The sequence below is a fragment of the Vanellus vanellus genome (genome assembly GCF_965231255.1).
Source record: "Vanellus vanellus genome assembly, chromosome: 11".
Taxonomy (NCBI): Eukaryota; Metazoa; Chordata; class Aves; order Charadriiformes; family Charadriidae; genus Vanellus; species Vanellus vanellus.
In genome coordinates this window covers 22468896-22482616 of record NC_138916.1, presented here as the reverse complement: position 1 = coordinate 22482616, position 13721 = coordinate 22468896, and the positions used below count along the sequence as shown (strand labels likewise).

General features: G+C 43.1%; 1 protein-coding gene across 2 annotated transcripts in view; it reads left to right on the top strand.

Annotated features, from left to right (window-relative positions):
• Positions 1–13721, top strand: part of MEGF11 (multiple EGF like domains 11) — a gene marked incomplete at its 3' end in the record, with an annotated part of 212686 nt that overhangs the window by 152159 nt on the left and 46806 nt on the right. For both annotated transcript variants that reach the window (XM_082488744.1, XM_082488745.1), the window contains exons 10-12: positions 446–566; positions 2188–2351; positions 2761–2863. In XM_082488744.1, the coding sequence (XP_082344870.1) occupies positions 446–566; positions 2188–2351; positions 2761–2863 (388 nt within the window). The remainder of the gene's footprint in view (positions 1–445; positions 567–2187; positions 2352–2760; positions 2864–13721) is intronic.

The window sequence follows — 13721 nt, the reverse complement described above, 5'->3', positions numbered from 1 at the left end:
ATGTAGTTTTCCCCTCTGCCAGTCTGTGGAAGATGAGCACGTATGAGATCCTTTAGCCTTTTAACAACCCTATTCTTAGAATATATTTTCCAAGAAATGCAGAGCAATCTCTGCACAGTTTTAGACTGTATATTTTGTGATTAGTGTTTCGTAAGTGATGTTTTGCTTAATGATCTAACATCTGTTCTAGGAGGTTTGTTTTTGTAACTTCCCCACCTCCTGCTGAATGAATGCCAGAAACTTGTCCCTTTCCTCCAAGTCAATCAAAGCACTAATTGCATCATAATCATGGGAAGCAGCGGTGACTGCTCAAGTGCTGAAGACTCAGCAATCAACTCATAACACTCTGTTCACTGTTTCGAGAGAGAAAGCCTCCCTGTGCAGAGATGGGAATTTCCTGCAATTCGGATTTCTTTAGCTGACTCTGACATTTTTTGGTTTGCAGGGAGATGACTGCAGCTTTACCTGCATGGCCGGAACCTACGGAACCAATTGCTCATCAGTTTGTAATTGCAAAAATGATGGTGCGTGTTCCCCTGTGGATGGGCTCTGCTATTGCAAAGAAGGTAAACAAAATTCAGATTTAACAATTGTCTGCAACTTGGCGTCCATGCTTCTCCCCTTTTAAAGTGGCACAGCTGTGCAGTCAGTAGCTCCACTATTTTCTTGTGCCTGTCAGTAATTCGACAGTCTGCCCCAGTATCAAAACTCAACAGGGGCTTGACTGTATGTTTTGTCTCTGCCCTGAACAGGGGCCAGACTTAACTGCTCTGCTGCAAGAACGGGTCACAGAACTAAGCGTGCTGGCAGAGCCACAGCTCCTCTCTAAAGGAAATGCAAAGCAGTCCCCAGACTGTTGGGTTTTTTTCTCTATCACTTTGCTGCCCCATTTCTCCAGGACTCAAAGGCCCCTCTTGTCCCCTCCATGCCTATAGTGACACAACTGGGCAAGGCAGCGGAGGCAGCCTCCTGCCTGTCTTTCCTTTAGCCCATTGCACTGGGCTGTGCCTGGCTGTGGTTATCCTCACCGGACCTGACCCTGACCTGCACACTGCCTGCTTGTCTCCACTTTGGACTGTTCCATTCCCATAATAGTCTTTCCCGGTGGTCTGGGCTCCTAGCCGATCCCAGTTGCCAACCCTACGCCTGGAGCCTGTGGGGTGGGCCCCGGCTGTCCTCCCTTGTTGCCTTCCTCAGCTCCCCGTCCTTGCTGTACCCTGACACTGTGACTCCCCAGCCGTGTGCAGGTATGCTCTGTCCCCTGAGCTGGCATGGGGATGCAGGATGTGGCTGTCCTTTGTCTGGGGAAACAAGAAGTCTTGCCTGTCCCAGAAGCTGTCTGCAAGACTAACCGCTTTTCTTCCCACACACTTGTCCATAATTCCCTTATGTGCCTGGTAGTGAGCGTAACCCATGTATCCAGTAATCACTTGAGAAATCTTGTACCACTCCATGGCACAGTACCTCTTCTGTTCCCCACGTAGCGGTGCCTTAGCCCAGAATACCAATATGACCTATGCCTGTATGGCATACATAAGCCCTAAACCAGAAGCGAGGCAAATAACGATAAAATCTGGCATTTCAAACATGAATTAATGGATCACTGTAGAACCCCATTTAATGAGGGTGTATAAACCGTGAGTTACTGCTCACCTCCATTACGTACAGCTGCAGTGTAATGAAAGCCATTGTGCGGCTGGTAGTTAAGATTTGAGCCTTAATGGTTAGAAATTATGGCCTTGGTCTTTTTTTAGGTGTAATAGCTTCTTTATATTAAAGAGCATTCTCAAAAAAAAATACGAGGTAAGAAACAGGAGGCATCGAATGGCAAGTTTCTTGCATTCTCGCTGATCAGCGGGTCTCCAGCCTGCCAGGCTTTACTGCACCCTCTTGCTGCCCAGGCAGTTCCCAGAGAGGCAGCAGACACCTTAATTTGGTAAACAGTCAACACGGTGATACCTATATCGCCTTTCTGTATGTATAGATGCTGGTACATGATGTTGGAATGTCATAGTTCAAGGGTCAGTTTTTGACCACAAGATAGGCTTAGTTTAGACCAAGATCAGGAGGGAACTGGTACTAGAATCAAAGAGCTGCAGTTTGTAAGCCGTCTTTTTTGCTGTCTCTACTTTGCTTTTTTTTTTGTGGAAACATCCCAAATGCTGTTTCTCTCATACGTTTCTTTAGGGTGGCAAGGAGTGGATTGCTCTATTCCATGTTCAAGTGGAAGTTGGGGTCTTAACTGTAACCAGACATGTTACTGCACAAACGGAGCAGCCTGCAGGCCAGCTGATGGCTTTTGCCTCTGCTCACCTGGGTGGCAAGGGGACTACTGTGACCAGCCGTGTCCTGTAAGTACAACTGGGATGGTGGTGCATCCCCTTTAAAACCATAGTCCACATAGCTCTTCTCAATGGACAGAAGATCAGTATCTCATTTTGTCTATGGATATCTGAAGGAAATCTTGTGTAAATAACAGATTGGGGTCCTTGCAGTCAAGTAGATGTATTATACTTTGCATTATATTTTATCAGAGCTATTGCCGTGTTACCCACATTTTCTTGAACATCATTTTTTAAAGTGATTCCTCATTTGGTTCTGTATAGCAACATTTAGGCACTGAGTTTTTTTCTATCATCTTCTCTGTATGTTAACTCAAAAAATGCAACTCAGCATTAAGAGGAACATGATAGATGATTTTGCACATTGTAGAACAAAAATCTGATTACTGAGAGACTTTTTTATTTCTGTTTTTTGAAGGATGGAACATATGGTCTTAATTGCAGTGAACGTTGTGACTGTAGCCACGCAGATGGGTGTGATCCTGTCACCGGTTACTGCTGCTGTCTTGCAGGCTGGACAGGTAAAATTAGCAATTCCCTTTGTGAACCTTGGGGTGCTTGTTGTTTTGGGGGTTGGGGGGGGGGTGTTGGTGGGTTGTTATGCTTTGCTATTGCATCAGTTATAGCACTGGACTTGTGACGGCAAACTTCTAAATAATGGATTGAGACAAGATCAGCTGAACTTCCCCGTGTTTAAATCACTCATGCTGGTGACAATAATTGGCATTCATTAAATTTGTATTCAGATTAGTTGAAGATGGCTCCAAACCTGGAGCCAGATGTTAGCCTTCGGTAAAATGAATCCTCGGGAGGGATGCAGATCATCTGGAAATCCTGCAGAGTTTTTCTCCTTGAATAGCCCTTTCCACGGGGGTGCAGCTGTGGTACAGGGAATCCTGGAACCATCATACCTGGAGATGCAGATAGGTGTTCTCTGAATGCTAAGAGTCATTACAGCTGCTCCGTCATACAAAGCCCGCTTTTGTCACAAAACATTGTCTTTATGCTTTTCCCATTTTCCCATGCTTCTTGTCACGCAGAAGGGAAGTTATGGAGAGCAGATTACTGCTGGTTTGACAAAGACTTCTCATGATTACACAGAGGCAGAGAGGGATATTCAGTGAAGTCGGAGAGTCCAGGCTGGAGATCTCAGTACAATCAGACCTGCATTTGACTCCACACTGATATGTATCTTTGCCAGCTTTTGACAGCTAGCGTAACAGCAGCAGGGGGCAAGTTATTGACCCAACCAGTATTTCACACTTAGCTGCCTAAAATACTGGTTAATCTCCCTCAGCTCTCTGTAGAGGCCTTGGAGGGAAATAAACTTATATTCTTGCCCATAACTGCAGAACCACCAGTAGCACTGACAATCAAAATGCATTTGTGTTAACACCAATGCGTTTGGGAAATGTAATTGTTTTTCAAACAAGTCCAAGTTGGAAGAATGTGTGGCGCAAGGCAGGCTGATCAGGCAGCCAGCATTTGGGATACTGTCACCTTACCCCTTCACTTATGCTTTAAGCCAATGCATGCCTTCTATTTCTAATGGAGAGAACATCACCACAGCAGCTCAGCTCCTAGAAGGATGAAGCAAAAGCAGTGAAATTATGCCTAGAATGTACAATGGAAAGAATCTTTTAAGAATTAAATAAAATGCAAAAATAGGAAGTTCTACAGACTGCTTACAACAACGTTACTTTTCAAAGATACTGGGCATGCCTCCCTGAAAAGGGCTTTTTTCCCCCCAAAAAAATTCATTTTATAAGCTCACTAATATCCCCTCCTCCAGCTTGCGTTCTTCACACACTGGACTACATTCATCTTTCTTTGAGCCTCTTTACCATCAATATATCCATTTATCAGGCTTTAAACCTCTACTGTGCATAATTGATGATCATCAAAAAAACAGCTTGTGGGCTTTCCTGTAGTCATTGTGAGCTTCTTCAAGACAGAAAATGTGTTTTAAAAGTACAGTAAATTAAAGAGATATATTTATACACACTTACTCTAAAAGTTTACGACACATCTTTCCAGATATAGCATTCCAGAGGAAACTGCAAAAAAATTTACTTTGCAGACAACGCAGACTAAAGGTGTGGCTTTTTCTCAGACATTTGCAACAAATACTCTATACTTACTCCCATGCAAATCTGCAAATGTACATTAAATGCAGATACAAATTATTACTCCAAGTGAAGGTAAGAATAATTTCTCTGATATCCTTTTTTTAATTTCCATATTGGACAGGAGAAATGCGTATTACCTTGCAGGGGACTTACTGCGAACTAAGCACTTTATCCTTCAGTGTGGCCCCACAGTTCTGGAACTCCCTTCTTCAGGGTCACATTTCAGGGAGGAAAAGATTACGTTAGCATTCGAGTCCAGGTTGGAAGTGAGATGCTGACAGGGCCATGTAAGGTGTGCACTGGAAATGTTAATAGACAGCTGGAGCCAACGTGTTTTGTCAATTCTGCTTCCAACAATTTTTCCACTTGGCTTAGCACCAGACACAAGGAAAATTCTGCTCATACTGGTTTGAAAGTATGTAATTTAAGAAACTCTTAAGCTAGATAATTATGTTTTCATAATAAGGAGTATGGCGTCGGTGAAAGATTAATCTTATCCGTAGCTGTTGTGAACTGGGCCATGATGTGTATTGCAGTGCATTTTATAAATATGACGTGATAAATAATTAAATTTTTGCTTTCTGAATTTGGTACTAATTAGGCATGGCCTGAAAAAGATCAGAAAAGTTCAGGATCATGGAACATCTGAAGGTTTTCCTGCCCACTCACACCAGACAGAGAATTCACACGGCTTTCTGATCCTAATAGCCACAAAACTTCATCTGAAACAGAGTATTCTGTATGTTCATCCCACACGTGGGACTCCCTCTTGATGTCAGTGTTCTATGTAAAGATCAAGGGGAAGATTGAACCCATTTTCTTTAAAGTAGTTTTCAAGTTGTTACCGGTATAAACCTTCAGAGACTGATAGATGGTAGGAGCATGGAGGAAGACTGGGAAAAGAAGAAAAAAGGCATGTAGAGTAGCATACAACGTAAGTTAATTGTAGTCTACCACCCTTTTATTATGTTATGACTGCCACCCATCAAGACCTGCTCAGGACAATGGCCTTCTGTGCGTACTGGCTGGGGGAAGGTAATTTTCAGGAGCTGAGTGCCCCTGGCAGAGGGGACCATGATGAAGAGATTCCCTCATACCAGCCAGGGATCACAGAGCTGTGCAAACCAGCTGTATGCATAAATAACCACACTGGCAACAAGCTGCTTAGAGACGTACATATACAGTTTCGATTAAGTTCAGCGGGGAATTGCACGTGTGCAGCCAAAGGCAGAAGTTAGATCAAATCTAAAGTTGATTGCACCCTGTCGTTATTGCTGAAAATTACCCAGCCAGGTACACAGGCACGTTGTGTCACAAATGGCTTTGTAGATAGCATGGCAAGCGTAACATCTATACATAAAAGACCAAAACCACGTTGGCAAAAGGCTCTCCTGTGATACAAGCAAAGTGAAACTTGTTCAAGCGTGGGCCAAAATCGGATCTGTGACCTGCTGATGCAATGCAGATCTGAATTTTCCTCCATGCAAAGGAAATGTCAGATGCGATAAGGGCTCAGCCTTGCGCTGATTGGAGTTCTCCAGCTTGCACCAGTACCTCATACGCGTAACCGGACATCTATAAATAGTACCCTTGAAATCAAAAGAAGACGTGTTCATAGCTATTGCTAGCTGAAAGAGGAAAAGTGTAGCCCCCGGCAGGATCAAGTCTTGACTGATTAGACTGATTGTTTTCTAAAGATTAATAAGGGTGTCTCTTACTCCAGATCTGCCATGTGTTTCAGATACGTCTCACTTCTGTGCTTCAGCTCTGTGCCTCTGTGTGTGTGTGCACAGAGCTGCCTTAAAGCTCCCAACATACTAATCCTTTGTGGGAGAGGTGTTCTTTTGTCTACATTCAGGTTAAAATGAAAATGCTTGAAAATGGAGTGCTTTGGTGCTAATTGCGTTTGGTTAATTAGGGCTCTTTACACACTGAATCCTCAGAGAGAATGGCAGCACAGAAAAGGTGGGTGGTGGAACGTTTCCTGGAAGTCCTTAGCAAGCAAGGAGGTCCTAGAGGAGGAGGCATCAGGCTCATCTTGCCCAAATGCAACCTCCTCTCCTGGATGCTCAGTGATAAGGTCATACACTTCAATTAGGCTCCTCTTACTGAATAAATGAACTGAAACCAGACCGAAGAGGGCCGGCTGCCCTGGTAGCCTTGCTGGGTGGGTCAGGAGCTAGGGAGAACATGGGGCGGCAACGTGCCTCTGTTAGGCGTAACGCTGCGTGGCTCTGGAAAGCACAGCTCCAGCTAAGCCGTTGGGGTTGTGCAAGCTGAACTGCAAACTCCATCAGCTTGGTCCTCTCTCCTCAAGGTGGCCGCTGGCAGCATGTTTCCTACCAGAAATAGCCTCCTCACAGATACCAACCACTTGTTGCTACATGGCCTTTAGTTGGTTCACCCAGTGCAACCCTCAATAATTAAATTGGTCATAGCTGCTGGCCTGTCCTCTAATTTTCGGCGGTGCTCCCTTTGTGCGTGGCCTGAGCTGTGTTCGCAGGGCTCTCTGGGAAGCCAGGCACAGCCATTGCTCATCCTGTCTGCAATACCCGAGTCCGTCCGTTTTCACAGTCGGACATCCCGCTTCCAAAGAGATTACAGAAAGGAAAGCCACAGGCCTGGCTGATACTCACAGCAAGCTCATTTCCTCCCTGTAACGAGTCAATGTGCTTCAAGTTAATTGTGGCAGTGTGTATTTTGTTAACCTTTCAGATATTACAGTGGGATTAAATAGGAAGCGATCTGCAGGGGGATATATTCCATTTCTGTAAATGTTAAGGTCAGTTAAAATCCTGTTTATCTGAATTCCTTTAATGTGAAATGCTGTCTTACCCGAATCTTGGTTCTGTCTTTCCTTTTTTTTTTTTCTGTATCACACTCTGGTTTTTATAGAACACTGCAGTTGTGATGCTATCTCAATTAACTACTGAAGTAGTTTACCCAGTAGCTTTTCTGAATATCTGAGGTTTATTCAGTAGATTTTAACATCCAAAAAATGTGTGGTGAAAATGGAATGGTCTGCAGATGGAAGATGGAAGATATAGAAGTGTCCTTGGAGAAGAGGAGACTGAGGGGTGATCTTATTAGCGTTTATAAATATATAAAGGGGGAATGTCATGAGGATGGAGCCAGGCTCTTCTCAGTAGCAACCAATGACAGGACAAGGGGTAATGGATTCAAGCTGGAACACAAGAGGTTCCACTTAAATTTGAGAAGAAACTTCTTCTCAGTGAGGGTGACAGAGCACTGGAACAGGCTGCCCAGGGAGGTTGTAGAGTCTCCTTCTCTGGAGACTTGCCTGGACGCCTTCCTGTGCAACCTCGTCTAGGTGTTCCTGCTCCGACAGGGGGATTGGACTAGATGATCTTTTGAGGTCCCTTCCAATCCCTAGCATACTGTGATACTGTGATCCCATGGTTAATTTTAAAAGAACTCCTCATAGATTGTCCTTAATTACTCAGGATGGCAAAGACAGGTATGAAAATGGTATGTGCTGGTAAGGAAGAAATGTCTTGTTCTTGCGTTGGTACTTTTCACCTTCAGGCTTCATTCATGTCTCGTAAGTGCAGCCTCCCTCTTTGCCGTTACATAGGGGAAATCAAAATATATATTTCACTGTCCTTTACAACCTCAATAATTTTCATACGTTGCCAGCAACATAAACCCTAATTGTCTCTTATCATGTCCAGAAATATTGTGCAGTAGTTGTGGCGGTCTCGAGTTGTAGGGATTTCCACGAGTGATTGTATAAGCGAGTTAATGGGGTCAGGAAGCGTCGGCTGGTCACAGATAAGGTGAGCTTTGAGGAATGAGACTTCGCGTTTGTGAGAATTTGCAGGCTGCGAGTGACATCTGCACTGTCACTCAAACACAGAACCATGTTTTTTCCCTCCTGTGGACACATTAATTCAGTAAAACTGATAAGCCTGTTACTCAAGGGAAGGCCTTTTTGAATTTTAAAGAAACAGTGACCACTTTGACGGTGATCTCTAAGGCATTTTTAACTTCAGTTTTTCTGAGTTCTTTGCAAGAAGGTGGTATATCTTTGAAGAAAAAAAAAAACCTTTCCATCTGACTTTCCATCAAATGCATTTAGTTTGTATTAATGTGACTTTTCTTCCATTGCAGCAGTATCCAGTTTATAATCTTAGGGCCAGATCCTCAGCTGTAGTACGTTGAAGCCAAAATAATTCTGTTGTCATTAATGGATCAACTCCAAGAGCATACCAATCTAATCGGTAGCTGACTTTTCCACGCATCTTTAAAACCCGAAAAAGTCTAGGACTTGTTTTATGCACCTACAGGTGTTTAGCTGAAGAGATCCATAGTATTTTAGAATTCGTAATGTTGTGGGTTGGCTTTTTTATTTTTTACATCAGCCTGTTTCATACTTGTGTGGTTTCTAATACAAAGCCTAAAATATCAGAATGGAGCAACAGTAAGTTCCTATTAAACTTGCATTTTCTAGATGTCTAATCCCATTATCTAAACCATATTTTGCACTTATTACTTTTGGCAGTCTTATCCCAGATTTTTAAATTAATAATTTATTTTTGTGATTATTCTGTATCCTTACATTAGCTTTAAACAGACAGAAAAACTAGACATTTTTAGAGTCAGTCTAAAATGGTGCATTTTAGCCTCTCTTCTGGCCTCTGCCTTTCAAATGTGAAAATCTTTTCCGTATGAAAAGGTATGCTTACTCTCTGTATTCGACAAGTGCCCTTTAGTCTATGAATGTAACATAAGCTTATTAGAAATTAGCTTTAATTTTTCATTGACTTAATTTCAAGTGAGTTGATAAGGTTTTAATGTCAGGCTGTGCTTAAAAATTCTCTCTTTGACAGGAACCTTTAAGTATGGTTCCTGCTGATATAGGGCTAATTTTCAAAAATATGAATTATGAAGTTATATCAAAGTCTTCATTGATGTCCTGACATTAATTATGTCTGTGCATTCCTTGGCAGATATCTAGGGGGCTCCCGATTCTCATCTAAGTGAGGTTTAGTTGTGTTTGTCCTGCGCCAGATTTAGTATATATTTCACCTTTCCTGAAATCTGTTGGATTTTTGCCACTCGTTCAGTGGGAGTTGGATCAGACCCTTAGACTATAATTAGAACCTGCAGTAAGCCTACTGCTAAACTTAAGCATGCATGCAAATGAGTGCAATATTAGCCTTATAAACACAGAAGAGATACAAGTTCATTTATCTTTGTATTTATTTTTGCGTTCATTTTCACTTATTAAAGGACCGCTTTTAAATTTATGTGAAAAGATATAGCTTGGATGGCATCCTGGTTTATGCTAATTTAATGGGCTCCAAGAAATGAAACTCGATCCTAGAGATATTCAACCATTTTCCATTTTAATATGGAGACATTCCATACATAAGCCTGGCCATGTGTACAATACGTTCACCTATAAATAAATGTGGGCGAGAAGCGGTGAAAAATTATTTGTGAACATTTCAGCAGACTAAATACTGGATGCCGGCGTGCTGTGTGTGAAAGGAGAAAAAGGAAAGATCATTCAGTAAACAGTCAGCAAGTTAAAATGGTGTATATATAGATCTTACTGGTGAAAGCGTTTGCAGTGACAAATGTTGTAAATATCTTCCTTCCCATTCTACGCAAAGGAGAAGAGGTTGCATTTCAGTCAACGTTATTGAACACGAAAGGTTTGCACGCATTTGGTTGTACAAGCTGCGTTCGTAGCTCCTGGCTTCGCTTGGGGCCTCGAACACTGAAGGCAGGAAAGCAATGCAGCAATACGGCTTTTCCCACTTGCCAGTTCCTCCCTCCTGTTTACCTGCTGATGGTCTGCGAGGATCGTTCCCAGGTTTCTCTTCCTTCTTGGCCTGAAACCATGTCCAGAGCTTGAGAAGTAGTAGGAAGGAAGCGTCCTACTGGTGAAAGAGGGCTGCGTAGGGCTTGACTCCTTTTAGTACTGTGTTCTTCAAGATCTGCCCTTTCTGCTGGTGGCAACTTTTCTTCCTGCTGTAGCTCACCCTGGAGAATACCCTGTAGCAAAGGGAACCAGATGATCCTTAATTTTGGCAAACATTTTGACTTGTTCAATTCCTTATGAGGTAGGTCTCTTGCCTCAAAAGCTTTTATTACATAAATTCCCTGAGTTGGATGATTCATATCTGGAGATTTCTCTGGATAATTAAAAATAGGGGTACGATTAGTGCTCCACAGAGGTGCATTAGGCTGTAAGTATATTACTTTCAGAAAAACACTTACATTAATGGGTGCATAAATCGCACATGCAATGATGAGAGAAGAGACAATTTAGATTTTTTCACTGGCTGCAGGGAAGGGCTTATTCTTCATTATTTAGGACCAGATCGTGGAGCTTTCATGTAGGACTGATGGGCTGTTACACACAGGAGTCGCCCCTCCGAAGCCCACCAGCGAACAACGCTTACCAAGGTGTGGAAGGGCCCCACTGCATCAATTTGAAAAAAAATTCACAGTTAGAAAAGCATTTTGAGGACACCACAAAAGTTCAGAGATAATGTGAAAGTGGCTCTGTTGAATAGTTTACTATATAAAAACAAAAATAGCTTATTTGCAGACTGGATGAGCAGCCATCAATTCTTAATGTTTCCATTTAATTTTACGAGAGATCCCTTTATGTTTTCTTCTATCTGCAGCCCTCCCCAAGCAGATTTTCTCGTTCTTCAGAATCCTTAAATGCTGAGCTGTCACGAATTGTGCTGTGGTGTTTCTGCCTGGATCTGAGTCAAATACTTCAGGGTTTGCCTCAGGTAGGAATAAACATGAGGATACAAAAAGTGATAGAAAAGCATCAAGTATTCTTTGTGAACTCTTGTTCATATGCTGTCATAACACCTTCTGAACAGCTGATCCAGAGCTAATCGGACAGGTCTTTCGTACGTTCTTATTGAATTTTCTTTTACCTTTTATAGACTGAAGCAGCAAAATATTCGCTACTTAGGAAAGCACCCTGATCTGATCTCAAATACAAAGCTGAATTAAACAGAATTTATAGGGAAAACGTAAGCGTAACACCAATATGAGTACTGGGGAAAGACAAGAGAATAAGGTTAAAGAAAACGTGAACGTATTATTATAGAACTCATTATTGGAAATAAACGTACGAATTAGGAGGCCAAGGCAGGACTTCCCGGTGACCTTGCTGGACTCTGGCTCTGGCCCTGGCAGGACAACCACCTGCCCGGGAACCACTCCAGGACTGATGGAGTGGTGGTGGGGGACGTGCTACAGCTGCCAAAGGGATCGCTGCAGGTGGGATGGGATAGTCCTGCGTGATGGGGACCGGAGGGATGGTATCGCATGAAAGAGCAGTCCATTCTAGAAATCCCATTCAGTGATACATTCCCATACCTCTTTTCAGCACAATCAAGTACTTGCTGGCCCACTTTCTGCAATTACTTGTCTAAAATAGCCTGGCAGCTGTAACCGTTAGGCTATTTTCTGCTATTGAAGCAGTATTGCGACTGTTGTGGGTTTGCCACCATGTACTGTGTCAACATGTGGTAGAGAAACCACCATGAAGAATTAGGAGTGCCAGAGACAAAAGCTAGCTGGCGTTCCAGATCAAAGCCAAGCGTGACTCACCAAACTTCAGGCCTCTGCTGTATTGCCTGCATAAATCCAATTCCTATTTATGCATAAAAAGCAGCTCTTCCCAAAGCTATTCAAATGCCAGAAATAAGAGATTATTATGACTTCGTGTCATGTTGAAAGACAGGTGGAGGAGAGCACAATGTTTGTGTTGGATTCAAATGTCTGCTGAAATCATTCCTGTCATTGCTAATTGATGTTGCATCTGTCTTTAGATTGTGACTATTGGGAGGAAAAAAAAAAAGCTGACGATCTTATTCAGAGAAATAATTACAGTTGTACACTGGTAGATATAAAATTAAAGTACATGGGGGGAAGGGATCTACATCCTATAATTTATCAAATCCCTGCGTCCCTGAAAAATACTTAGACGCCGGGCAGCGTGCAGGCCCTGCTGCAGAGGCTGCTGTCAAGGGGATAGCAGTGGTCAAATATAGGCCACTGGTTCTCATTTATTCCATCCAATTTTGCTCTTCTATTGTGTTTGGAGTATTAGTTTCCAACTATCTAGAGACAAGGCAGAAAAACAATGGCAGGCTTTATTAAGAGCTGGAGATGTAATCCCCGAGCACGAGCGCGATGGCCCAAGTAAGCTGGAAGGGGAAAAAAGGGAATTCTACTTAAGTCTGCCTTTCAGGAATTTCACCCTCCAAAGTCCTTCAGTGTGATATAGTTCCAGGCGGTACTAAATCTGCATTACTTTGACAAACTTTCATTGAAGCCATTGAAGATTATTAACGGAAGCAGTATACGAAGTAGCTCCTCAGTAGATGCCTTACATCCCAGTTGTATGGCTTGGGGGTTTTTTGCTTTTTCTTTTTCTTGTTCCTTTTCGTGATGGTTGTGTGGATGTTAGTTGAGTCTTCCACAGCCCGATTTATAAATTTTAATACAAAGAACCAACTTAATCTGGTAAAAATTTATGCTGCTCCATGTAAGCCAAACACGAGCTTATATCATATTGAGTCACCATATACGCACTTCTCTGGCCACAGTGCAGCAGAACTGGACTACAATATGCGATATATATTATTACCATACAACATATGTGACTCGACGAGTTTCTGTCAGCCAGTTTCTGTCTTGCTTCCTCCTCTACCTCTGTCCCTGCCCCGTCCCCTTATCAAGATACCATCTTCAGCTCTGCCTTGGAAGGTCCCTGCACAGCCCGACTGCTTCAGCCTCGGGAAGTCTGCGCTTGAGATGCGCCAGATACTCCCGATGTCCCAGACAGCGGCTGCTTTGCCACTTGGTAGTAAACTACCCTGGCAGGGCCCTTAAGGAGAAAGAGCTCCCCGTGTAGTTGTCCCTTAAAAGAGCGCAGTCATGACTGCTCTGGTGGGTTAAGTTCATTCCAGATGGTGTTTTTCACAGCGTACACAACGGCAGTTCAGGCGCTCGGTGCTGATTTTCCTACCCACTGTGTGTGCAAAGGCACACAGCGTGGGGGAGGGGCAGCGAAGCCACTCCTGGGACAGTCAGCTAAATTCCATGTAAAGACCAGTCCAAAGGATGGCGGTGAGAATCCTACCAGAGAGCAGACAGTGTTTGCAGAAGTCCAGTACGCCAAATCCACCCCACGGACGTGGAGGTTTAGTGGCTGCTGTTTCACAGGCTGAGTTAAAAGCCACAG